The 27887-nt window shown below is 37.0% G+C and overlaps 1 protein-coding gene and 1 non-coding gene across 2 annotated transcripts; both read right to left on the reverse strand.

The window, feature by feature from the left end:
* Positions 1-4566: 4566 nt before the first annotated feature.
* LOC123637492 (putative ankyrin repeat domain-containing protein 20A5) lies at positions 4567-20610 on the reverse strand. The gene is made up of 7 exons (XM_045550650.1): positions 20360-20610; positions 16775-16889; positions 16439-16612; positions 12422-12528; positions 10949-11083; positions 8294-8364; positions 4567-4670 (listed from the first exon to the last, which is right to left on the reverse strand). Exons 1-7 carry the CDS (start codon positions 20608-20610, stop codon positions 4567-4569), a joined length of 957 nt encoding a protein of 318 aa, XP_045406606.1.
* LOC123637592 lies at positions 9518-9624 on the reverse strand. Its single transcript, XR_006734956.1, has one exon. It is a non-coding gene; the product is annotated as a U6 spliceosomal RNA (small nuclear RNA).
* Positions 20611-27887: the final 7277 nt, after the last annotated feature.

The following is a 27887-nucleotide window of genomic DNA, read 5'->3' on the forward strand; positions in this document are numbered from 1 at the left end:
TTCCATCCACTATTAAAAAAAAAGCAAAGTATTTTTAAATCAACAACAGACAAATATAGAATATTAAAAGCATTGAAGAGTATGGTGTTCTAAGAGATTAACAATGATAACAATAAAATAGAACAATTACATGATAGTCTGTGCTGTTATAAAGCCATGGAAATGTGGTCTCTCAAATTATCTCCTTGTACATACCCTTCTTCTTCTAGTGATATGTGAGATGATACAATGATACAATGCCTACATGTTGAGATGAATTAAGTTGAGTAACAAAGCAGTTTTAGGCTACAATTGACGTTCTGACATCAGAAAGATGAGCATCTGCTTTGGATGATCCTGAATCGGGAAGCTGCAATCATATTGATATGTGGATCGTAGGAGCAGAGCATTTTGATGACTATTAGGTGGATAGAACATCGAGTTTGGATACACTGGTCAAGTGAATGATTCAGGTCCTAGACAGGATTGAGTGGGATGGCTGAAGATTTCAAGATGCTACTTAGAATGGCATGATGAATGGCACCTGCATTAAGTTCAGCTACTTGAGAGGCTGGGGCAAGAGGATCCTTTGAAGGATTCGAAAATAAGACCAGCCTGAGTGACACAGCAAGACTCCACCTTCACAAAAAATAAATAATTAATGCACACTTTTGTATATGTTTTAGATTTTGGACCAAAATAAGAAAAAGACTCATGCTTTGTTACAAAGGATTCTTTTGGGGTCATACCTGAGGACTATACTAGTATTAATATTATTGATACTATTGGTAGGCAATCAATACATTAGTAACAGTTGCCTCCCCTCCTTTGATTTATCAAATGCAAGGGAGACTGGAATTTTTCAAAATCTGATACCTACAGGTGAACCGCTGTGTACAATCATCATAATCCCAACTGAAACATACCAGAGTGACAGAAAATGGTCTCACTAGTAGAGTCAGTATGGTAAGAAGACAGTGTCAAACTTAAACAGCATGATTTCTGGACTAACAGACCGGGAGATGTAATCACAGAGTATACAGCAGTCCCCCTTGCTGCTGTATGTTCTCACACCACAACAGCAATTATGAACACAAAGGACTTCTTTGACCAAATGTGGTGGTGGTTCAGGGACTCCCCATAAACAATTAAGCAATTCATTCTGCTGGAGACACCTGTTGAGAGTCCTCCAATTCAGTTCCAACACTATCTTCAGATCCCACAGGTTGGGGCTCAGTTCCCAAGGCTGGCTTTTTCCCACACCAGTAACAAATGTGGGCCTCCAGAACTTCTGAATGATCAGATTCAAATCCAGGTTCCTGTAATACCCTCTTTGGGTTCCACTAATTTGTCAGAATGGCTCACAGAACTCAGGCAAACATGTTGCAAAAGATATGGATGAAGAGATGCATAGGATAAGGTATAGGGGATGGGGTAGAGCAATTCCATACCCTCCTGGGGCACCACCCTAGAACAACTTCCACATATTCAGCTATCTGGAAGCTCTCTGAACTCAGTCTTTGGCTATTTATGAAAGCTTCATTACAGAGATATGACAAATTAAATCATGGGCCATTGAAAATCACATTATCTTAAGCCCCACTCTCCTCCCTGGAGGTTGGAGATAGGGTGGAAGTCCCAGCCCCCTAATCATGCCTTGGTCTGTGATGACCAGCCTCCATCCTGCAGCTACCTGGTGGCTGCCAGCCATCAGTCAATCCTTCACAAAAAAGATAATCACTTTGGAGAGTACAAAAATTTTAGGAGTTGTATGCCAGGAAACCAGATCAAAGACCACATATATATTTCACAATATCACATCCCCTGTTTTCATTTCTGTGGTATCAGTTACCCATGGCCAATCATGGTTCCAAAACGTTAGGTGGAAAATTTTTGAAATGTGGAATGCAGATGCCATTCATCATGCCATTCTAAGTAGCATCTTGAAAACTTCAGCCATCCCACTCAATCCTGTCTAGGACCTGAATCATTCACTTGACCAGTGTATCCAAACTCGATGTTCTATCCACCTAATAGTCATCAAAATGCTCTGCTCCTAAGATCCAAATATCAATATGATTGCAGCTTCCCGATTCAGGATCATCCAAAGCAGATGCTCATCTTTCTGATGTCAGAACGTCAATTGTAGCCTAAAACTGCTATGTTACTCAACTTAATTCATCTCAACATGTAGGCATTGTATCATTGTATCATCTCACATATCACTAGAAGAAGAAGGGTATGTACAAGGAGATAATTTGAGAGACCACATTTCCATGGCTTTATAACAGCACAGACTATCATGTAATTGTTCTATTTTATTGTTATCATTGTTAATCTCTTACTGTGCCTAATTTAGAAATTAAACTTTATGATATATGTGTGTGGATATATCACGTATGTGTATATATATAGGAAAATCATTGTATATATCGGGTTTGGTACAATTCAAAGTTTCAAGCATTCACTGGGAGTCTTAGAACATATCCACAGATAAGGGTGGACTACAGTACGTATTTTGTTATCACACAACACAGGCTCTCCAGATTCAGTTCAAACTGTTCAGTTTAGGATAAAACACCCCACTGAGGGAAAGCTAGGGATAGGAACATGGTACCTCCTCTGCAAGGCAAAACAGGAAACAAGCCTGGGACAAGGACCCTTGAAAGACTTTTCAGCTGCTAGTGGAAAAAGTCTCAAGAGAAATCAATGTACTTACTCTCACTAATCTTACTCTGAGGCAGATGCTGGTAAGTTTATACTTAGTTCTAGCTATCTATCTGCCCTATGTATGTTGCAAGCAAGGCTCAAATTCAACTGCCATTTTATCTCTCATCGAAAGAACCACTGGATTGATCACTCCCTCAAGCAAGAGCTTATCCACTCTGAGCTGTATCTCATACTCAGAGGAAAGCTTAAGACAAAATACTGGGGAGGTGATGGTAAGTTGTCAAGGAGTACTCTCTGATGTGAAAAAATATATATGTAGCTGAAATTGTTAACTTGCTGAAACTCCAAAAATGGGCCAACCGTTGTCCAACTCCATAGTGGGAGGAAAAGAAGTGCTTTTTCACTACAAGTAAAGCTAAACAGTGTGACGCTCTTGATATTCCTCATAACTGATAATCTAGTTTGTGAGCCATGATATAATTATGTAGACTGTTGTCAAACTCATCCCTCAAAGGAAGAGAATCAGGGAGGAACATATTTATTCACCTGTAGTATTCACTGTTGGGTCTCATTTCCAATTCCATGGTAAGTACGAAGTACTTTGTCTTCCCAGTTTTCTAAAATACAACCTTGTGAGATTGCCGTCTTCCATTGCTAGAGTCTATCTGAACCCACTTCATACAGCAAGATGGTCCCATTAGTGCTATTAGTACTGCATGATGTCATTCTTCTCAACCCTCGCCATTATGTGACAAATGCCTATAAAAATCATGCTTTTTCAGTACATAAAGCATATGTCATCAGAACCCATACTGATGAACAACGACAAAAAAAAATGGTAGGAATCAGAAACAAAGAATTATCTTAAGTGAATACCTTTAATTACCATGGAATTTTACTTTTTGAAAAATTCAAAAAGATATCTAAGGTATTATTCAAAAATATGTGACTATTTTGGGAAGAGCAAAACTATGGAGACAGCAAAAAGATCAGTGGTTGCCAGGGGTTCATAAGGAAGAAAGGGGGAGGGAGAAAAAGGCACAACATACGGGATTTTTAGGGCCATGAAACTATTCTGTATATGACACAACAACGGAGATACATGACATTATACATCTGTCTAACACTATACAATGCACAGCACCAAGAGTGAATCCTAATATAATCTATAGACTTTGGATGACAATGACGTGTCAATGTAGATTCATCAATTGTAACAAATGTGCAACTGTGGGAGGGATATTGGTAATGGAGGAGGCTGTAGTATATGGGTAATGTCTGTACCTTCCTCTCAGTTTTGCTGTGAACCTAGAGGTGTTCTTAACATAAACTCATTTATTTGAAAAACAAAAAAAAAGATTCAGTGAACCAGCTATTACCATATATTAATATTGTAGCAAAATGTAGTCACCTTGAAAATTAGGGATATTTAATCATCAAAGTTACAGAATATGTGTATCACCTCCCAAGTTGAAATATGCAAAAATACATAAATCAAATAACTTTAATTGTAACTTAGGCAAGACAATAAATAATAAAATAATTATAAACAATGAATTCATATAAGATGTATTGAACCTGGACCATTCCTATAGTTAACATAAAAGAGAATTTTTATTCTAATGTTAAATCTGAAATCATTATACTTATGTTACCTAAAATTTTACTGAAATGTTAATCAGATGAAAAGGACAGAAAATAAGTGCCTGAATTGCCATAGTAACTTATGTGCAAATATCTGTTAAACATTCATTAACAGTAAAAAAAAAAAAAAGTAAACAGCATTGCAACTTAATATGGATCATGTAACTAAAACAACTACCATGTTATGCTATATCATTATATTATCTGCTATTAAATAAAATTTTAAAACCACCAAAAATTAAGTTGGGGTGTAACTGCTGTGCAGAACAGATTTTATACAGCAAGGATGAGACTGCCATCCTTAGAAAGGCCTGCTTGCAGGGCTGGCCCATGGCTGGGATCCGGGACATTGGCCTTGAGAGGGTTCCCACCATTCCCTAAGTGAAAAGAGCGGCACACTGTGCCTAAAAACTCTTCATATAAACAATGTGACTTATTCTGAAGAGCAGCTTTACTTCTGGGAGTCTGGAAAACACTAAAAAGACTCTATATGAATATCCATGAAACTCAACATTTATAGAAAAGTGTTGATCTTCCTTGTTGATCTGCTGCTCTTCTCTATGCACCTGACAATTCTTACTCCTTCCTCCTATCCAGTTTAAATGTTAATGCCCAACCCGGAAACCTATGCCTCATCTGAAATTTCTCTCCACCCCCTAACTTTTACATTCAGTAATCACTAAATCATATTAACTGTACCTCCCTTCTGTGTCTGCTTTATATTTTCACTGCCATGACAAATATAAGTTAAATCATACTTCTTAAGTTTTAATTAACTTCATTTTATGTTTATAGTTCCAGGGTAAGCATGGGTTCTTAACTGATGGCTTTCACAGGGAAAAGAAGAACCAAAACCAGAAACAATTATTACTATTTCTTACATGAAAAAAATATTTTAAGCAAAACAAATGAAAAAGGTCTAATACCAGTAAAAATACAACATTTTAAAATGAATAAACCCACCTTGCTAACTACTTCACCAAGGACAGGTGAAAGCCTCATAATAGGTTCATACTAGTGTAAGGACTGGTAACCAGGAAACTATGGTTTGGACTACTGCAAAAGCTGCCTTGTCTCCCAGATTAAATTCTATGGATCCTCTGTATGAAGGGTCAGCAAACTATAGCCCACAGGTCAAATCAAGCCTGCCATATCGTTTGTAAAACAAAATGTTACTGGAGCACAGTCATGCCCATCTGCTTACATATTTTCTGACTGCTTTCACACTACAATGGCAGGGTTGAGTAGATGTGAAAGAGATAACACAGCCTTAAATATTTAATACTAGATCCTTTACAGACAAAGCTTGCCCATGCCTGATTTAGACCATATACAAAATGCCCTAAAACTGAAATCCCAACTTAAGACTCCCCTGCTCAATATTCTTCAATGAATCACTACAACAAACTTTAATGGCTCCCTACCCAGTAGCCATTCCTTCTTGTCTCTTGCTGGAGAAACACAATTCTATTTCAATATTTATCATTTTAATACCCCTCCCTGGCTCCAAAAAGAGAAATAATTATTCTAAGCTAATCACAGTAATTACATCTGTTTCCCAGTGACTGATTTAAAAATGAGCATATGGTGTGACCCACCTGATAAAATGTTACAGGGAGACCACTGCATCCTTCCCACTTTTCTCCTGAGTTACAAAAAACATATGAAGAAAAGCAGCCCTTCCCACCTTTAGATAGTGTCTTGTAAGAACATTGTGTTTGGAACTGGTGCTAATGAGCCAACCAGGAAAGGAGCCATAAGCACAACAGTGCCAAGAGCACCCCTGAAAGAGGGACAACAAAGTGGATCCTGGTGGCATTACGGAACCACCAAAACAACTTGGTTTCTATTGTTTCAGCCTCTGTTCCTTAGGTCATCTATTATTTGCAGCCAAATGCATTCAACCTGAGAAATTTCCCATGGCCTAAAAAATAAGATCTCTCCATTTCTACTTTTTAGTGTGGAAGCATTAAAAAGCCTTCCACAATCTTGTCTTAGCTAAGTGTTCATCTCATTCCCAACCATTACAATTTTATGCTTTTTGCACAAGCAAAACTGAACTGCTCACACACCCTGCAAAGTTCACACATGGATCTCAGATTTTGCACTTGCTGATCCTTCTGCCAAACATGCAATCTTGTCAGCTGTTCCTTCTGCCAAGCATCATTCTTCTGCCACTCTACCTGGCAAGCTTACCTGACATGTTACCCAATTTTTTAAAGCATGAATTCCTTGCTGTGGACTTGAACTGCCTTGCACATATGTAACATGGTAAGTACATTAGAAATGGTAGTTATGAGCTCACAGAGGGCATCAGACACATAGCAAGCACTGAATAAAGTAATAAATAATAAAAATGACAATAAAAATATAAAGCTTTTGAGTGTATTTCTTAGACATTTGTATTTGGTAACATAACAAAAATGCTTATTGCCTAAAAGACTCTTGAGCGTTATTTGTCAATTGGTCAAGAAAGTAAATGATTGAAAATGATTTTTGACAATTCTGTTGAAAAAACACAGACATTACTTCCTAGGACAGCTCTATTTTATTATGAGAACCCTAAGGACTGAAACTACATCTATCATTGTCTACTGCAACTTGCAAAACCTAACTTATAAAGGCTCTTTCTTAAAGACGTACTAAATTAAAGGTGTCTCGTACACTTCAGATTAGCAGGTGCTTAAGTTGTCACACCTAGGGAGAATAGTACCATTTTTGCTATTGTGAAATGTTTGTGTACTTTTATTACAATTTGTTGAGCCCAAAATAAGTCTGTTGGAATACTGACTATGGTAATCTTTTGCCTAATGGTAACAGGGTATCCTATTCTAATAAAATTACTGTTATCATGATAGTTATCTGGCAGATAGAAGAATATATATCTTGTTTTAACAAAGTAAATATATCTCATGCAGTTTCAATTTATTTGGGATGAGGTCGATAATAGTGAGACCACGTTAGTATAAAAATATGTAAGATAACTTGTGCTTCTCAACAAGGAATATCTGACTTTTGTACTCAGTATCTTTAAAAAAGAATCTTCTTCTGACACTACTGCACACTGGCTACTTTTTACAGTTCTTATTGCTATTTGTTCACACCAGAAAGCTATTTTTGAATTGCCAGTATTAAAGATAATTACTTCCTTAGTGACAGGAAACACTATGTAATACCCTTGATCACTGAACAACAAGGATTTGAAATATAGGGAGCAACTCATATGCATATTTTCTTCTGCCTCTGCCACACAGAAGCAACAACACCAACTTCTATTCCTCCTCCTCAGCCTACCTTGTGTGCATACGATGAGAATGAACACCTTTCTTATGATCCACCTCCACTTTATGAATAGTAAATAGTTTTTCTTCCTTATGATTTTCTTAATAATGGTTTATTTTCTCTAGTTTTCTTTATTGTAAGAATATAATGTATGATACATATACACAACGTTTTAACTGACTGCTTAAGTTAACAGTAGGGCTTCTGCTCAGCAGTAGGCTGTTAGTAAAGTTTTGGGGGAGCCAGTAGTTACACGCAAATTTTTCACCACACAGGAAATTGGTGCCCCTAACCCCTGCAATGTTCAGGGCAACTCTAATTAATATTCATTTCCTAGACAGAAACATTTATTATAAAATATAAATAACTCATTTTAATAAGAAATCCAATTGATTATAATGTCACCACAGAGGAAACATATAACATACTAACTTTAAAACCTATTTTATTATTTATACAAAAATATCATAGAGCATTTTAGGGACCATAATTAAATGAAGACTTTTTTTAGACAATAGTGTTTGTGATTATAAACTCCCTACAATTAACTTCTTACATAATTCCGAATTCTAGATTACTAAGAAACAAATTTTTAAAATATGCACACAATTTACACATTGACTTTTTAACTGCCCTTTTTGTGCTCAAAACTTCCTTACTCTTTATTTTTTTATCCATGGTAGAACGACCAAGAGTAATTCACTATCAGAAGTCTTACCTGGATTGCTGTTTTCAGAAAGATCGTCAGTTATCTTTTCTTCTTTATATTCTGAAATTTGGTGGTGAATGCTATGTATAAAAATGTAATAAGTAATATTACTATTTTAATGCTGATATGAAAACATTTACCAAATATGTGAAATTCTCACAGTATTTCAACAAAATCAGGGCTAATATCAGAACTTTAATTAGCCCACACACTTCAAATCTGTAAGCACTGCAAACTTATTATGCTTTGATTTAAAGAATAAAAAACTAAGGTGAAGTCCTCATGAAGTGTGAGCAGCATAGTTCAGTCAACAAACTAGAGTACGCTTGACATAACAAAAAGTGTCCTGAACTTAAAAGAAGTCTTAGGTGCTATGACCAACAGCTATTTGTTCATGGAAAAGTTGCTTGTCTTAGGCTCAATGTCTTCAAAACATGACGATTTTTCTTCCTTATGTCACTCTTAATAGACATTTTTATAAATATTTAATATTAATACTATAACATTTTTACAATGCTTGAAGAAATAGTCAAGTAATGGATTACTTTGTTCTTTAATTTGATTGCTGAAATTATTTTAGAATCCCAAATACAACCCATTCTGCATTTTTCCCTAGACTGCAATATTAAATGAAATGTTGAAGTTTCAAGAAAATGTTATTAAGTCCTAATTTTGATTATTAGTTGTCCTATTCTTTGTGGCTTGTAATTCAGGGTATCTCAGCTATTTCATAATTTGTGACAAAATTTATTAATAAATATATTATCTCATTAAATTAGATAACATAACTCTACCCCCATTACTGAGCTAATCAATCACACCAAAGGCAGAATAATCAACAAATGTCAAGACCTGCCTTGGACTGCTACTATTCCTTCTCTACCTACTCAAACTCTGAACCAGCAGATCTTCGTTAGCAAGATGCTTAATCTCCATGTTCTCTCCAAGTGATGGGGAAGGCAAAACCTTGCTTTTATTTTTACTAGATTCAATGAAGGAGATTCTGGTTCATATTTTCTCATGTCTGAGACCAGTACCAACAACATATTTGCATATGACATTATACATGTTGCTCAACACTCAACTCCACTGTCATTTCATACATCACTTTACACAAATTTCTTGTTAGTGAAACTCACAATCTTAATATTAGGTCACACCTGTTTTGCTTTGACATACACTGTTTCCTCAGAGCTAGTCAGCAAATAGTCAAATGATGTTCACAGGACTGCACAGAATATGGAATGCTTCATAAATTTTCATGTCATCCTTGGGCACGGACCGTGGTAATCTTCTTTATATTCTTTCAATTTTCGTATATGTGTTGATGAAGCAAGCACAAAGCCCTATATGGACACTGATGAGTCAGGGATGAGGTTTGGCCCTGTTAAATCCAATCAACCTCCTGTATGTATGTATGTATGTATGTATGTATGTATGTATGTATGTATTGTATTAACAGAAAAGCCAAACAATTAACCTACCTTTAGCTCAGAGAATTCTGATGAATGGTTTCCCTAAGAGGTAGAATTTGAAAGAATTTAAGAAACCTCAGGTACAGGTCCAAGTAGCTTGGGAGATTTTCATTATTATGGAAAACACATCACTTGAGAGACCAGATACAAGTTAGTGACCATTACTCTGCAGAAGGATGAAATGTGACTTTCCAATACTTAAAAAAAAGGCACTAAACACAGGCAAAAGGAGCCTTGGCATACAAATTGGTAGCAAAGAAAAAAGGAAGTTCTAATGTTTTCCTATAATGATATTTGAAACTCTCTGACAGTTTAGAACAATCTCAACTGTTTGCTAGAGGGAAGACAATCAGGGGCATCAAAGGATAACTTACCATAAAGACCTACGCTAAGTCTAGGCTGAGATGAGGGCTCCACATAAGGTTTGGAGTGTGGAGGAGGGCCATTTTGCTCACTACGTGTGTGGCTCTAGCTAGGAGGCCCAGCTGCCAGAGCAGGGTACTGGTGGTTTAGGAACAATGGTTGAGCATATGTGCACGAACTCAAAAAATGTGTATGTAGCCTTGAAGTCTAAATATGGATCACCATATGAAGACTGAGGGATCTGAATCTGTAAGGGCATCCTGGTTGCAAAGGTCAATCATTTCCAGACAGCAAGACCAGTGTCAAATGGAATAACAGAATAAATGATACAATAGAATGATTGAAGTGTCCTTTCATTCCCCTCTCTCAGACTTGTAAAAAGAACTGTCTTCTTTGCATTTAGAGAACCATTTCATTTCCTGAAAAATTCAAGGAGGAGGCTATAGGAAATAGCCCCTAGAAGACACTACAACATTATCTGTCAAGTAGACATTTCAAGACCAAATAACTAATTAGAAGGATCAAACATGTGGCATATTATCCCATGCACAAGAGTTATTCTTCAAATGAAATGGATGATGCTGATACCATCCCTGATGATAAAGGTTTCTTGAAAGTCTTGAGATGATGAATTCTGTGCCCATTACTACTTCTAACTAGTTTAGCCTTTTGTTTGATTTCTGGCTGATGAATTCGACTAATTCACTGCCATTCCAACACTACCTGAAACACACTATGAAATCTCACCTGATGTATAAGATACAAAATTTGAAAGTATTTTAAACCTTGATTTAGTGTTCACTGGTCTTTTAATGTAAATACTTACGTATTAAAACCACTAGTAGTGGCATAATCCTTAACAGTCCTTCCAGAGATATCTTCAGAAAAAACATCCATACCTTCCTCAAGAAGGTGTAGTATACTTGGTGAGTTATGATGTTCAGCAAGCATGAGGGCCGTTCTAAAATAACAAAGAGATAACCTCACCCTTGGGAACTTTAATAAAGTTATTTAAAATGCTAATTTGATATACATTGCCAGCTGAATATTTTGCCTATCAGTATAGAATTAACCTTTTATATGTACTAACAGACACAAGCATCTTGGGTGCTCAAGCGTGCCTCTTTGTAAATTACCACCTAGGTTAAAAGGAAGGGACAAAAACGTAGCTTCTTGTCCCATTAAGGTATAACATAGTAGAAGTTGGTCATTCTCTGCTGAGATCACTTATCTAAAGTAAGCAAAGCATTGCATGAAGTATGCTCCATGTCTTCCCTATTTTGACATAATGGACTGTAATTCAGAGTCAACTAGGGGTCAGTTAAGTAAGAGCTATCTGCAGGCTTAAACAATAACATTAATAGTAATGGTGAAAATAGTAGCCATAGTAGTTTCAGTTAATGATGTTGATGAGCATGTGCTGGGGACTAAATTCAATGTTCTATATATAATCTTACTTGTACACAACCACCCTGGAAGGGCATAGTGTTATTCTCCTTCTCATATTAGAATACACATTTGGTGGGAAGCGGTCTTCCCAAGGTCGCACACCTAGCAAGTGGGAAAGCTACAATTTAAACCCGGTTTTATATGAATGAAAAGCTGTCTCTTCCCTTTATCATCCACTTATGACTTATCTTCATTAAAGAAAAATTTTATCCACTTAAAGTTGTCTTTCTCCCTTTTCTCATGACAATTAAAAAGAAAAAATCAAAATACATTAGAAATGAAAAAGGAAAACAACTGATGAACCCACAGTATCTAGTTATAGCAATTAATAATCCTTTACAGATCACCTAACATCAATATTTTTCAAAGAAAGCACTTAAGGCAAAAGAGTGGTCCCAAAGAAAAAATGATTTTCAACTTCTATTTATGTTTCATATAGCATTTTTGAAGGAAAACTCTATAAGAAGAAGTTAAAAAAATACTATAAAAGTATTAAGAAGGTCAATATTGAGTCATAAAGTGATCTAAAAGGTAAAGTCCACACTTCAATAAAACTAATATGGAACCTCTTTAGGTGATATAAGATCACATGATCAAAAACATCAGATTACAAATAACAAATATCAGTCAGTATCATGAGAGATGATGAATCCTACTGCATATTGTTCTTTAGGTTCCCCAGTCCAAATAATTGCTTTTCTACCTAAGTGATGATTTGTGTTGATATTTGTCACTCTATCCTCTCAACAGTTATGTTAATCTTCTCATTCATTTAATAATTCTGACTTGAGTGACTCTTACTACCCTAAAATAACATTCACATTTAAAAAAAAACCACTAAATACTATACCTGTTCATTTTATCTACTGCATTTATATCTGCATTCTTCTGTATCAAAAATTCTACCATTTCCTCTTTAGTTCCACTTACAGCAAGTAGAAGTGGAGTGAGGTGATCCTGTAATACAGAAAAATCAATTTATCATTCAAAAAATTTCATATTTCTCAACTGAACTGAACATTTGATGTAAGAGCCTATGGACTTAAATGTATCATACAGAAAGTAAATGAAAGGTAGTTTCATCCACTCACCCATCTGTTCTGCTCCTTCCCTTAGAAACTCCCCTCCTCTGCCTCTCCAGGCTAACTCCTGCCATCTCCAAAACTCATTTCAAACGTTTCCAGGTTCTAAGAATATTTGTTTCTATCACAACATTTACCATGATATGCTGTACTTATTTTATTGTTTTCCATCTAAACCAAGAGCTTCTTGGGGGCAGGGGCTGTATCTTTTATCTCCATATTTACAAACCCTAAGATGTAGTAATAAATGCTTCAAGGATTTTTATTGAATTAATATCAATTATTGTACCTAAAGCAATGTTTTTTAAATGATATTCCAAAGAGTATTTAGATACCATAAGTTAAACACTGTACCCCAAAAGGAAGATTCCATGACCATCCAGGCTAGAGTACTGCAAAACTGTGCATCGTATGTCCAGTATTAAAGAAATCTCTCAAGCTTTGCCTGATCTCTATTTGACAAGTATTATTATTATTTAGTTTTTTTGGTAAACAACATGTGAAGAATTAAATCTTTAGAGATACAGTTTTAAGAACTTTCCAGTGAATGTGGAGGTTTCCTCCAGGTGATACAAACTCATGTGATTCTCTTCTAACAGTAGTGTAGGACACCAGGGTACCAATGTCAGGTACTGCTTCTCCAAAGGGTCACTAAGGAAATGGGCTCTGAATAAAAGAGAGAGGTTTCAAATGAATTTCAACTCATTATTTCATGGTCCATGTTGTTTCTCCTGTGACAAGGTGACAGATTTTTATCTTAGTTATTAGAAGGCTCACTATGATTTTTTTCCTCAATTATCCTGATGATCCTGGGATGCTAATGCCTATCTGATTTATTTTAATCCACTTGTATTCTGATTTCTATTTTAATTGGTACTCGAGTTGGTTTTTACTTCATGCAAAATATAAATCAGAAATAAAAATATAATGGCTTATCAATTAGAGTTCTAATACTGATCTATATGGATTATTGCTAGCACAATGGAAGCCACTAAATCATTTGCATTTTATAGAGTTTATGCTGAGGAGAAAGATATAATGCTGTCTTCATTACACACAGCCTAGCCAACTATAACCATGGGTAAAGTTCCCTCGTGGTCTAGTGGTTAGGATTCAGCGTTCTCACCATGTGTAACCTAAAAAGCTTATAGGTATTCCAATAGGATGATGATTTTTTATGGTATATATAATAAAAACTTGATTTTTTTTAAAAAATTTCTATATTCTAAAATTCAACCATATTACTAATGGATAAATGTATATTATAATATAGATGACATACATTCTAAACAAGTATAAACTGTCTTGAAAACCTTGAAATTATTTCAAAAAATACTAAAAAACAAGCTTTGTCCTCTCAAATGCTTAGGTAGGCAAGTAGATGTCCTGAGCCTGTGAAATACCTAGATAGGCACAGTAGCAAACTGGAGAACATACACCTTGTATAAAGGGGGAAGATTCTGCACAGCACAGCAAACATATGAGCTCAAGGGACAATAGGCTTGACTCTTTAGGGAAGCCTGAAACCCAGGTTCCTGCATGTCTCCCAAATTTTACATGCGGACTCAACTTATCGAGGCAAAGTAAATCTACTTATGGGCTGCATTTTGACTATAGTCTCATGTTCTAAAATTCACTAATGATGTTTCCAAATAGTCATGTATAAAGCAAGTACTTGCATGTGAAATCTTTGTTTTCTTTAGTGTCATAGGTTTTACCAAAATATCAAGCCCCAATATGGAATAAAAATTGCTATTAAGATTTATAATACCCACAACAAGAATTTTTCAAACATCTATTCGTTTACTATCTACTTGTGTTTATTTTCCCCAGATTGTTACCCAAATGGTTAACTAGTTCACAGACTGCTAAAACTAAATTATTAAAAGAATTCCTCTCTGTGTTCTTGGAAACTTCATGCTTTTAAGTGTTGAAAACTGCCATCCTCACTATGTCAAAGCTGTATGAACTTAACAGACATACTGAGATAGTCCATAATACAGCTGTACCTGAATAAAAGATTCAAGATTTGCTACTGTGCTAACTGAGAACGCCTTGCTTGTAGTAAACATTTGTTGAACTAATCCCCTGAATGATAACAAAGAAATGTGAAATCCCGAAAGGGCCCGTTACTACTTATTGAAAGACTGTCCATAAGCAGATTTCTAAAGACCCTCTGACTGGCAGTGAATGATTGCTAAACAGCAGGAAACGGGTGTTATTCCATAAGCTGATAGATGTTGCCAATAATATTCTTTGGAACTGCTCAGCCACAGAGCTAGAGAGAGGCAGATAAAGTCAGGCTAATATTATTAGAAAGGAGAGATTTGAAGGAAGTAGCATCTATCAATCTCCAATTCTTCTGGAGATTTCTTATGTTTTTGAAACATGGGAATTTCTATATTATATTTGTTTATTCAGTGGTTCTTAAATAGGAATGCATCAGAATCTGAAGAAAAGTATTTTTATTGGCTACAGAGAGGGTCTGACTATGTTGCACAGGTGGACTCAAACTCCTGGGCTCAAGTGATCCTCCTGCCTCAACCCTCCAGACTAGCTGGGACAACAAGCACACGCTTCTGCACCCAGCTTTGAGGAAATGTTTCAATATACATATCCAGGCCTTCTTAGATTTACTAAATTAAAATCTGCAGGGCTGAGCCTAGACTTCTAGATTGTTAAAAAATGTTCCCCGGTCACTGTGACATGGCTCTAGCTGAGCACTAGCAGAGCAGGCAGTCACTTCAGTGTCCTGTCTCTCTCACATGGCCAAGGCCCTTTATCACTTGGAGATCTGGCCCAAAACAGGAAATAGTAAGAGATGGAGTCATTTGCTGAAAACTCCATTTAGTCTTGCTGCACAGGGTTAGAACAGGGACTAAGAAACTCAAAATGCAACTTGATTTTGCTATTTATAAGTTTTGTACCTTCCACCTTCCCAACAAGAAATTCTAGTAGAGTCTTGTCGAAGTGGCTGTTTCTGCAAGAGGAGGATAAGTGGCTGCCTGGGCAAGAGCAGGATATTCTTCCCTCTTCTCAAGTCTTTCCCACATCCTCACCACCTATTCACTGCCAATCTGCTTTCCTCAGAGTCCTCCTGACACTGATTTCTGGGCAAGTTTACAACTCCCTAACACTCTTTCCCAAACTAAGAATTACTTTCCGTAAAACTGAAGAGCACTTTGTCTAAACATAGAAACCAAGAACAAACAGACAAGTAAACACACAAAAAACTCTTCATTGTATTTTCCGCAAATTACCTAATTTCCAAATTTCCTGCATATTTCTGACTGTTCTCTCTTTCCCTTTCCATTTCTCTCTCTTACGACTTGCCAATTAGAGATAAGTCACTTTGATATAAATTGCATTTCTAAGGAACCTGTCAGCAGCAGCAAGACTTCCATTTACTATATAATGCTTTAGTTTTCAGGTATAAGATAAAGCGTATTTGCAGGGCAAATTTGGGTCCCCTGGGTTGTTTTATACTAAATAGAAAAAACAAACAAACAAACAAACAAAACACAACACTTGTTTCAAAAAAAAGTTAACAAGTTTTCCTTTAACAAATGCAGGGTTTTCACAAATATTAACCATGAATGTAGAAAAGAAAACTGCATCTTCTAATGCTTCTTTAAATGTATAAACATTTTAAGTAAAATTTTAAGACAATTAAGGTATTTCAAAATATTTTCATTCACGGAACGTTTGAGCTTCCAAATATGGAAAATTGACAGTTACATATGTCACCATTTGATATTTTTCAAATACAGTTCATTGATCTCTACCTTGTTTATGGCTTCTTTATTTGCACCATGTGAAAGGAGCTTTGCTGCGATCGATGGGGTGTCGCCATAGACAGCATAGTGAAGAGCTGTGTTGCCATACACGTCACTGTGATTCGGATCGGCACCGTGTTCTAACAGGATGGTGGCACACTCCTCTTCCAGGCATTGTACCGCCTATCAGTATCAGATCAAGAAATAGATCATAAATTCTAAGAGTTCAAAAGAAACATTCCAAAGATTCCACCGACTAGTTACATTTAAATGAAACAAATTTGTTTTTATTGTGTATATTGAAATGAAATCCGTCTCATGCTGCAATAGGTGGCTGCTATATACCTTAATCAGAGCTGTCCTTTTTTCACTGTCGGGGACATTGAGCTTGCATTTTCTGTCCACCAGGACAGTAACTACTTCTGGATGGCCACTGGCACAGGCCAAATGGAGAGCAGTCCTATGAAAGTGAGAGAGATTTTTAGGAAATTGTAGTGCACTACCTTAAAATATACAATGATTCGTGTAATTATAAATATTAAACAGCATGTTTTCTTCTACCTTTAAAGCAAATATTTAATTTTCTTGTGAAGAAAGTACAATATTTATTAGCTGCTATTCCTCACTAGATTAATAAAAGAGCAGCCTATTTTAATAGAAAGAGATTGGCTCTTGGTATCAGTTCAACTTGGATTTGCATCCTACTTTAAGCTCTATCAATTATGAGCTATTGACCAGGCACGGTGGCTCATGCCTGTAATCCTAGCACTCTGGGAGGCCAAGGCAGGTGGATCATTTGAGCTCAGGAGTTTGAGATCAGCTTGAGCAAGAGCGAGACCCTGTCTCTACTAAAAATAGAAAGAAATTAGCTGGAAAACTAAAAATATACAGAAAAAATTAGCTGGGCATGGTGGCACATGCCTGTAATCCCAGCTACTCAGGAGGCTGAGGCAGAAGGATTGCTTGAGGCCAGGAGTTTGAGGTTGCTGTGAGCTAGGCTGATGCCATGGCACTGGAGCCTGGGCAACAGAGTGAGACTCTGCCTAAAAAAAAAAAAAAAAAAAAAACTTATTATCTATCACTTAGCCCTTCTGTGCCTCAATTTCCTCTTCAATAAAATAGGCAAAAAGAAAAAAATAGTAGCTATCTCATAGGACATCACTGTGATGCTCAAATGAGAATCTGTACGAAGTATGTGGAACAGTTCCTAATGCAAATAACAGCTCAATGACTGTTACATAATGTAATTATTACTACTGCTTAACAAAGATAACATTTTAATTAAGCAAAATAATGCAATTATGCCTACATTGTGATTTATTTAAAGACTAGAGATAACATTGTATTTCAGTGCTGCTAGGGTGCTCATTTTCTCACATTTTAACATCACTGATACTGGAACAGCACCTCTTATTCATAATTTATTTCAACTACAATGGGCAGCATAGAAAAATTATCTCATTGATAAGCAAAATAACGGGACATCACAAAATCAATGCTGCCTTACATTAAGAGAAATAGGGCATATACAATAGGTCTATGGAAGTTCTAGTTATTTCACTGGCAGTTATGTAAGTTTCAGTTCTTAAAAGTACTATGGAAAAGAAGGTTGAAATAACAAAATTTTTAAAACCAAATAATTCTTACTTTGATTTTCAAATAACTTCAGAGCAAAAGAAACTCAGGACTAGAATGAATAGGTATGCCCCATTTGTTCAATATATAGATTTATACACTGTGTGAGAATCAGATATTTTGAACGTTTAATGTTAATAATTAATACTGTTACAAATTTTAAAAGGGCAGTTAAAGTCATCTTTTACAATTGTCTACCTTCAGAAATGCTTTTGTTTGAAAGGAGTGAGCAATGACTTTAACTGAAATTAAGTCCTAATCCTCCAATTTTAAATTTCTCAAATTGCTCAGGCTGGTCAGGTAAATAGTTTTAAGGATGGATGTGTCCTGAAAGTTAGTAGAATACGTCTGCTACATAACAGGTCTTCATAGTATGTTTGATGAATAAATGCATTGAGAAAACAGAGTACAAGAGTTAAATATTTTGAAAGAAAACCCCTATAAAGTAATACCTTTGTAATAGTAACATTTATATTTCCTATTTTTCATTTTCATAATGATACACCTAAATTATAATGATTCATCTAAAATTTTTGCATGTAAGTAATAAATTATATAACAAAACGGATGCACATTAAAAAACTGTGTATGTAATAAAATCTTCAAGCACAGCTGAAAAGATTCCCTTTACTTCTGAAGGGATAAAAGTTGGTGGAATATTCCAATCCACAAAATAATTTTAAAATAAATTCATAGAAATTAAGAAATTACTTCTATCTGTGCAAGATTCATATAACTGCTCTTCCCAGGGATTATATTCTTAATGACAAACTTTTACTAGAACTTTTAAATCGTACATGCTAATTGCCCAGAAATAACAAATTTTACCACATTGTGTACATATTTTAAGCTAACATGAGACCACAGTGTGTTTGTGTATATGTATAATAATCAAATTGACTTTTATTCTTACTTGATATACCTAAATACTCTTTACATGTCAGCACACATATGTACCTATGCCACCTTCTATGGTGACATATTATTCCATCTATGGACACAATCTAATTGATTTATAAAGCCATCATATGCATTCCTCTTAAAACCGTATTATTTTAAGTGCTGAGAAAAACAAATTGTATGATCTCTATTTCTTGAGGATATTTTACTGTAAAGCAATTGATGGGTAAAGGGCATATACAATTTTTAAATGTGTACTTCCAGTTGCCTCCTTAGTGTAGTAGGCAGCGCGTCCGTCTCCTTTGTATGTAGTTACCACCAAGTTGTCTATTTGAAAAGAAATCAGCAACATAAAATGTAAGCACCAGTATAAGTATTTTCCATGTTTAATATTAGTATTTAATGTCTTCATTCTTACAAACTTCGAGGATAGATTAACAGTATCTCATTTCTCTTTTAACTTAAAATCCTTCTCTTAGCAGGGACACTTAATATTTTTTCTTATGTTTGTAGGTCACTTGTAGATCTGTAAAAAAAAGTACTTTGCCCAATTTTAAATTAGACGTCAGTTTTTATCTTGTTTGATTTGTCACCATCATCAAGTTTTAAATTCTTTCATACATTTGGGTGTTTCTAGATTTTCTATTCTATTCCATTCATTTATCTATCTCTTCAACTGCTAATAAATGATTAATTTGTGGAAATTCATAGCATATTTGGATGCCTAGAAGAGCAAGTCTTACTCCATTACAAAATTTTTCTTCATGTCATCACAATAGTAAAAGCAAGACAGCATGTGTTAACTAAAAAATTTAGAAACCTTATAACATTTATTTAGCTCATGTAAAATTGATAAAATAGAAAGAGCTCATATTTTCAGAAAAATGAGTCTTCCTATTGAAGACTATGGTACCATATACCCACCTCAAATTTTCCTTCTAAGTTCCCTGAGTAAAGAACACATTTTCATAGGTGTACAGTGACATGAAATGGATATTGAACTTCTTGCTAAGATGTTTTAGCACAGAATTATTTATAGTATACTTATTATTCCTCTCACTATGTACCTTCCCATAAGGTATATAACATAATGATTTAAAATGTGTACATTAACAATAAAACACCGTGTATACTTGTGCTAGTTAAGTAACTAAACTTGGCAAGAAGCTGTCCTAGAAGGGGAATCATGAGTGGACGGGGAAGCAGCTGAAGTCCTGTTTTTGTGCTGCTGCCCATGAAGCTGGCCTTGGCGCCGGACCCCTCCCAGGTGCCACGTCCCAGGTGCTGCGGAGCCCGCAGGGAGGACAGCCGGGCTCCCTCACCGCCAGTTCCCCGGGCTCCTGCCAGTCTGGGAAAGGCATCTCCCCCACAACCCGGGATGGCCGCGCCCATTACCTCTTCTTTCTATCTCTGGCATCCAAGACCTTTTTCTTCAGCGAAAGGATCTGCTCCACTTTCGCGACGTCACCGGCGCTGGCAGCTTGGTGGATTTGGCCGAGATCTTTCTTCCAGATGTGGTACCGTGGCTGCAGGAAGGCGCTGTCACCAGCCTCGCCTTCCAGGCCCTCTCTGGTCTGGCCATGGTGGCTGGAGGGGCCGGAGGGCGGCCCACCCTGGTCTGCCCCAAAGCAGAAGATCTTCCTCATGGTGGCGGCTGCCGGTTTCGGGGGAACCTCAGCCCACCCGCACCCCCACCCCACCCCACCCCAGCCCACCCCCTGCCTATTCCCCGCCTTGGGAGTCCAGTGCAGTGAAGACAATCCGATCTACCACGACCTCCAACAAGGGAAATCCTGGTCTCCAACTTCTGACAGCTGTAAATGGCCAGGCAGCACCAAGCACAGCCAAGCGACCACAAGCACCACCAGAACCGTTAAAGCAACTGCTCACGTGCGCGTGACAATGAGCCGTCACTGCGCATGCGCACAACTGCCAGTGGGAAACCGCCCCCCTCCCCCTCCCCCCCTTGGTGACACTCTCCAGAACATGCCACTCGGGGCTGTTCTGTCCCTGCTGCCACGTGGCCTGCATGTGTGGCTGCAACTCGGGCCCCTACGTGGGCTGGCGGAGCTCACCCCGGGGCTGCCTCAGGCTCTCTGAGGGTGGCACCCCTGGGCCTGTGGGTTACCAGCCAGGTGAACTCTCTGCTGACCATGGCTATAAAATTACAGACTCTAAATAAAGCTGTCTATTTTTCCAAATCTTTCTATCAGAAAATGTGTTTCTGTTTTGAATACCTAAAGCTGGTGCAGACAATTACTTTTCAGTATGAGTGGTGGGAAAAGAGGCTGTCAGTGGAGAAGTAGAATAAAATATGATCCTCCAAGATTTGGAACAATAGACAGCTTTCCCATTGTTGGGTGATGGCATTTGGGCCTGGGTCTGGTTAAAGTCCCTGACCTGGTGTTTGTCATATAGGAAGGGTCACAGGGAACTGACAGGGGTAGACTCCTGTGGCCTTTTGGTCTCTCTCTGCTGACCATGGCTATAAAATTGTAGACTCTAAATAAGATACGCACATCTCATTGATACCTTGAAGCTGAAAAAAAAAAAAATCAGTCAAGACCCAAAGATTGCCTGGCCACAAAATATCTCAAAGCAAGCTTGGGCTCTTATTTCTGGAACTTTCTTCTTCCCCTTTTACAATTCCTCCTCTTAATTGTTCCCTTAGCTAACCTCTTCTTTTTACAAAATCCTTAGCTATTCTGTCAGACTGCTTATCAAAAACATAAACCCTCTTGAAAACCAGATTTTTTTAAGAAATATTTTTGCCATTCATACTTTTTTTAAAAGTAAAATGTAAAATTCCTATAAAGACACCCTCCCTATACTAAAGGAAATGGTGACATTATCTTCAACGACAAAGAATGAGTCCAAGAAACTACTGTCATACCTTGTTAGAAGAACTCATAAGAGTTCTAAACTCATAAGTTTTCAGCCTTCTCACATATTTCAGTCACATTTTCACAGTTAACTGTTGTTTGTACAATCCAGTATATTGATAACTGAATCAAACTGCCTTACTGAAAATTGGGTGCACAGACTTTATAAGATGGGCTACTAAAAAAAATCTTAACCTTATGCCATTTTGTCAGAAAAAATGATTTAGATCCAACTGGTTTTTATAAACTGGTGAGTTTATGTGTTTTACTATCTCATGACTAAAATTCTAAAATGAAAACTTTAAGACCTTTTTTATGTGTACATATATATATATATATATACACACAATACATATATTTAGATATATTGATGCATATATACATGCATTACGTCATATGTAATGCCTACATAATAAAATCAGGTGTAGTCAGCAAGAAATCCCTTCAAAAGTTCTATTTTGGCCAGGCGTGGTGGCTCACGCCTGTAATCCTAGCACTCTGCGAGGCCGAGATGGGCGAATTGTTTGAGCTCAGGAGTTCGAGACCAGCCTGAGCAAGAGGGAGACCCCGTCTCTACTAAAAATTGAAAAAAATTATATGGACAGCTAAAAAATATATATAGAAAAATTAGCCGGGCATGGTGGGGCATGCCTGTAGTCCCAGCTACTCGGGAGGCTGAGGCAGGAGGATTGCATAAGCCCAGGAGTTTGAGGTTGCTGTGAGCTAGGCTGACACCACGGCACTCTAACCCAGGCAACAGAGCGAGACTCTGTCTCAAAAAAAAAAAAAAGTTCTATTTTGATTGGTTTAAATAAATGAGCACTCAAAATATTTAGTAATTGAATCAAATTATTTTTAGTTCAAAGGACAAGAAAAGCTTTGATAAATTAATTGTTTTAAAAATTAATGATAAAATGAAATTAGAAATGTCTTCAAAGTTGTCAACATACTTTCTTGCCTCGGTTTACTGGCTTACCAGTGAAGGTTTTTACATCCATGTAACTTTCTGTACTGTTTTCAAAGTCTTTTGATTATCAGTTTGGTTAAATGAATGACTACTATTTTACAGTGTTCTGTGATTTTGTATTGGTCAAATGTTTTCAGCCCTTTAACATCTTTGACAAACCTCTCCCAAATTGAATTCTAACTTAAGCATCTTTAACCTAGAATTAATTATGAAAATTTCCAGTTGGGTCCCTGGAGAGTTTCAAAATACATATCTCCCATCTTAAAAGGATATTAAATGATTAGGTGTATTTGGTAAATTGTATAAGAAACATGGTCCAATGATAAGTGATACTAGATCTTCTTTAGTTTCATTTATTGGTATGTTGTTGATATGAATGTTTCAAAAATATCATTTCTATACACATGTAAGTATATAGAAATCTAATATATTATCAGTCATAATGCTGGTTACTATATGTCATAGATATGGTGAAGTTTCCTTATTGACTGTAAACTTTCATCAGATTTTTAACCATGGCTATTCTAATTCTTTGTCATGGTTATAGTTTTGAATTCTCTAAAAATCATTTACAGTCAGATTCATGAAACAGACTCCAACAGATTCGCTGTTTTTTTTTTTTTTTTTCCCAGGGACAGAGGGGAGGGAGAGGAGGGAGAGAGGAGAGAGAAAGCCTCCAACAAATACTCTTAAATACAGCTTTCTGATAACTTTAAGGACAATGGACTAAATAAAAATTTCCAGAACTCTGCTAAAGAAATGGGTGGATTCATGATACTACTAACAGAGATTAAGCAGAACAAATGTTCACTATATGACATTGAATAACTGATAAAATCATGTCTTTATGACTTTTATTTAAAGCATTTTTGTTTGTTTTCCAGATTTATTTATTACCAAGGCTTTGACTAAAATATCATATTTGAAAATATGCATACAATGCCTGACTTCAAGCATCCCTAGACTAAAATAAGAAAATAAAAACTCACTTTCTGCCAGAGCCAGCATCCTTAAAACTGTAAATAAAACCTAAAGTCTGCCTTGTTTTGGCGTCCTAGCCTTAAGAAGTTATTAAACCTGAGGTTTCTATGTGATCAATATAGGGAAAAACAGTTATACTTCCAAAAAAAAAAGCTATAATACACTCATTATTCGACTGTAGCTCTGTATATTATTTTGTGAATTTTTCTGTGTTCTTCTTATCTAACTTTCCTACAAAAAATTACAAAAATGCAAACTTCTCTGTGCCTTAAGCCCTATAAGCTGAAACTAGATAAATTTCAAGAGACAAGTCTATGGGTAATGTACGGGCCACACAGAAAGTTCACCAAACTATCCGATGCTATAGCCAGAGACACTGAAATGTAAACCAGGACAAGTTGAATTTCCCGTGCCGTAAATGGCTTTTCCTAAGAGGTTGAAACAAGACTCCATATAATAATACTCACCACATATGTCTGGACTTTTCAGTATGTTTAGTTGATTACCTTTAAAATTAGTTTCATGGTTTAAAGCTATTATTCAAACTGGGCTTATTATTTCATTATGATTTTAAGCTTTGTTCTTATTGCCTGCCTAATCTTCGTAAATCCAACTCTCTTCATAATATAATTTGGCTAAATGCTTCAAGATAATTTCTGATGCCTGTGGGACTGAGAAGATGGAACTTGATGCTGGAATCCAAACAGCTGGGCACAGAGAACATTTTTCCTTCTGGCCTCTCTGTTACTCTAATGTGTCCTGGGTCTCTGACAGGTCCTCATACTTTCCCCTGACCTGGGACAGAGACCGCCAGGACAGGTCCATCCTGGCACCAAGGGACAATTACGTCTAACTTCAAAATGATTGATCAGTGATTGTTTCAGAAAAAGATATTGATCCAAAGGGGGAAATGTAAAACTGTGTCATTCTTACCACACCCAACTAAAACAGAGTGAAGCAGCCTGTGGTGGGGGAAAGCACTGAGAACACATAACATGTGTCAGCAATGCAATTCTCTGTAAGTCTGGCTGCTAAAACCGTCTTCAGGGAACTTGAGGCCAGTTTTATCTAATATTGCTTTAAATGACCTGCTGTAAATCTAAGGCTAAGTTTTTCCACTACCATTACTTCCTAATCAAAACTTGCCAGCTCCATCAAACCTTACTAGTGCAAATGAATATATTACATTTCTGGTGTTTATAAAACTTCCAAACTTCTCTTTGTTTTCAGACATACCAAAGACCACTCAGTCTGCATGTATGCCTTGAGTTGCAATTCTTCTTTCCCAAATAAAAAATTAAATTTATAGATTCATCTCTATATTTTTATTTTGACTTTGACAGTGTCAGGGCCATTTCTTTCCTTGGTGTTTGGGAAATGTTGAGTTCCTGTTCTAGGAGAGAGCACAGAGAGTTGACTGGCTATTTTGGGATGAATAGGGGAACCAATAGACTATAGGATCAAGTAATATCAGGTGGTATTCCAATCAAGTCCCTTCTGCTTACTACATCCCAAGTTTCTAAGAATAGAAGACAAGGGTGTCTTATATGGCCATACATTTCTCATTCAAGCCTTGGGACCCAAATTCCAGCCAGGAAGGTAGCAGAGCTCCTGGCCCAAGAACATCCAACTGAAGCAGGGGCTAGTTAGCTCCCAGATTGTGCAGGTTCAGTGTACATCTGCTATGATGTACCCTCCTAACCACACAACATAGGTACTAGTTTTAGCCACCAGTATCATCCATTCCCCTGGGCTAATAGTGTCCAGCAGTCTGCCTGTGACCTGGTTTTCCTTGCCTGACACTTGCTGTGGAGTCCAGAATGGTTTATCAAATCAGACGTCTGTTTTCCATGTTCCATGTACTTATGGAAGAAGCCTTGGGGACCTAGCTTCAAAGTTATTTCCAATCCAGGTGTTCTTAAGGCCTATTTATTGTTTTCTCCAGATCCAGCTGAAAATGGCCAAAACAGGCTTAATCTGGACTGTGTAGCGTTCTGGTCCAATAGCCAGGCACCCAAAAGCCAAAAGACCATCAGTGCACTTCTAACCAACCTGGTTTTGCTGTTCTTCCAGGCCAGTACCACTTTACCCACCTACACTTTCAATGCCCCCAGCCTATCTTGGGGGTGTAGACCTTGTTCTTCTGTCTCTCCATGGAAAGCATTTTCTCCACCCACCCATTCTGAGACATAATTATCTGTAGCCCTCTTAGGTGTTAAAAAGAAAAGCACCTATCCTGATTGAAAAGTTCAGAGGGAGACAGCGTTCCTACTTGGAAGATGATGGCACATTACTTAAAGCTGCAGGCCTGGTGTTTGCCATCAGGGATGGTCACATGAAACCAGCAGGAAAAGACACCTGTGGCCCTTTTGTCTCCTGTAGCTGAGACTAGGTGGCTGGAGGGACAAACACAAATGTGTTTGGCTTCTTCACATAATATGTGTGTGTGTATATATGTATGTTTCCTTTTACATGTATATGTATACATATATGTAACCATATAACATCTATGCATGTATGTATCTGTATATATGTGCATATGTGTGAATGTGCACATACACTTCTCTCCTGTATGGAGAAAGACCACCAAAGAGTGGTAGGCAGGGCTATGAAGTTGCATGTATAAATATCTATATTTTAATTTCTATTTTATATGTTGACGCTTGTATTTATATATGTTACATATTTAATTACATATTTAATACTATGCACATTGTGTGTAAACATATTTATTTCTAGTTATTTGGTTTTTTTGTTCCCTGTATACATGGGGAAACTTCAAACCGATAGACTGTGCTTCAGTGTTTCTTGAGAGCCCCTCATGTTACTCTGCTGCTCTATGTGAAAAATGCAACTGTGTGTGGGCTGTGAGCTTCAGAGTCTTTTCTTCTCTTGGTATTTGGAGAAAGTTGAGCTCGTGCTCTAGGAGAGAGCACAGAGAGTTGACCTGTTTGGGGGTGAATATGGGTGCCAAAAGCATTTGGGATCACGTATTATCAGGTGGTCTTCAAATTAAGTCCCCTTTGGTTGCTACCTCCTGAGATTCTGAGAATAGAAGAGAAGGGACTTCCGGCATGGCCATGCTCTCCTGATACTAGCCTTCGAACACAATGGTCAGCTGGAAAGCTCCTGGTCCAAGGCCCCATGCCAGGAAAAGGCCTCAGGGCTCCATATAGCTTCCCACCTTGCTCATATGCAGTTCGTCTCTGCCAGGGTGGACCAGCCTTGACCCCCAAGGTAGGCACTACCTTAGCCACTGGCATCATCCATCCACCTCGGCTGCCAATGTCCAACAATCTGCCCCTAACCTGGTTTCCTTGACCTGTCAGCTAAAGTCCAGAAAATTTGTCAAGTCAGACTTCTGTTTTCTATGCCTAATGTACTTATGCAAGAGGCCTCAGACACCTATATTTGAGTTTATTTCCCATCAGCTATTCTTCATGCCTGTCTATAGGTTTCCTTAGATCCAGATGGAAAAGGCCAGAACAAGCTTACCCAGAACTGTGCAGCCTTCAGTATCTGAGGCCATGTTTCTTGTCCCTTAAAGACCCCAGTGGCCAATGTGGCCTGGTTGTCCTTCAGTCCAACACCTTTACCCCTCAGGACTCCCAGTCCCTCCAGCCAATCCTGGGGGATCAGACCTGGCCTTTCTACATCTCTATGGAAAGCCCCTTCTTCACCCACCCATACTGAGACAAAATTGTCTGCTCCCACCTCAGAGGTTAAAAGGAAAAGCATCTATTCTAATTGAAAGATGCCTCTAGTATAAATATATTTGTATGTGTGTCAGTCTGTGTGTATTTGCGTTTGTCTTTTTGGATAATGTTTATTTATTTAATACATATTATTTATGCATATGTATTTATATTTATATAATTTTTAATATGTGCATATATACATATATGTAATAAAAGATATATATATACACACACACATTTATATACATCTGTTTTTCTCCTGTATGGAGAAAGATCACCAGAATGGTAGGCAGCACTTCTATATTATATGCATAAATATTTATATTTTAAGTTTATATGTTGATACATATATTTATGTTGCATATTTATTCATATATTTCTAAATATCCACATTT

The sequence above is a fragment of the Lemur catta genome, chromosome 4, assembly GCF_020740605.2.
Source record: "Lemur catta isolate mLemCat1 chromosome 4, mLemCat1.pri, whole genome shotgun sequence".
NCBI lineage: Eukaryota > Metazoa > Chordata > Mammalia > Primates > Lemuridae > Lemur > Lemur catta.

Bases quoted from the DNA above. Each gene is read 5' to 3' on its own strand.
- LOC123637492 (XM_045550650.1), bottom strand. From the start codon at position 20,610: ATGAGGAAGATCTTCTGCTTTGGGGCAGACCAGGGTGGGCCGCCCTCC. The intron at 8,365-10,948 runs GTAAGTATTTAC...TTTTATACATAG, and splicing joins ACTACTAGTGGTTTTAATAC to CATTCACCACCAAATTTCAG. The intron at 4,671-8,293 runs GTAAGACTTCTG...CTTTTCACTTAG, and splicing joins TTCTGAAAACAGCAATCCAG to GGAATGGTGGGAACCCTCTC.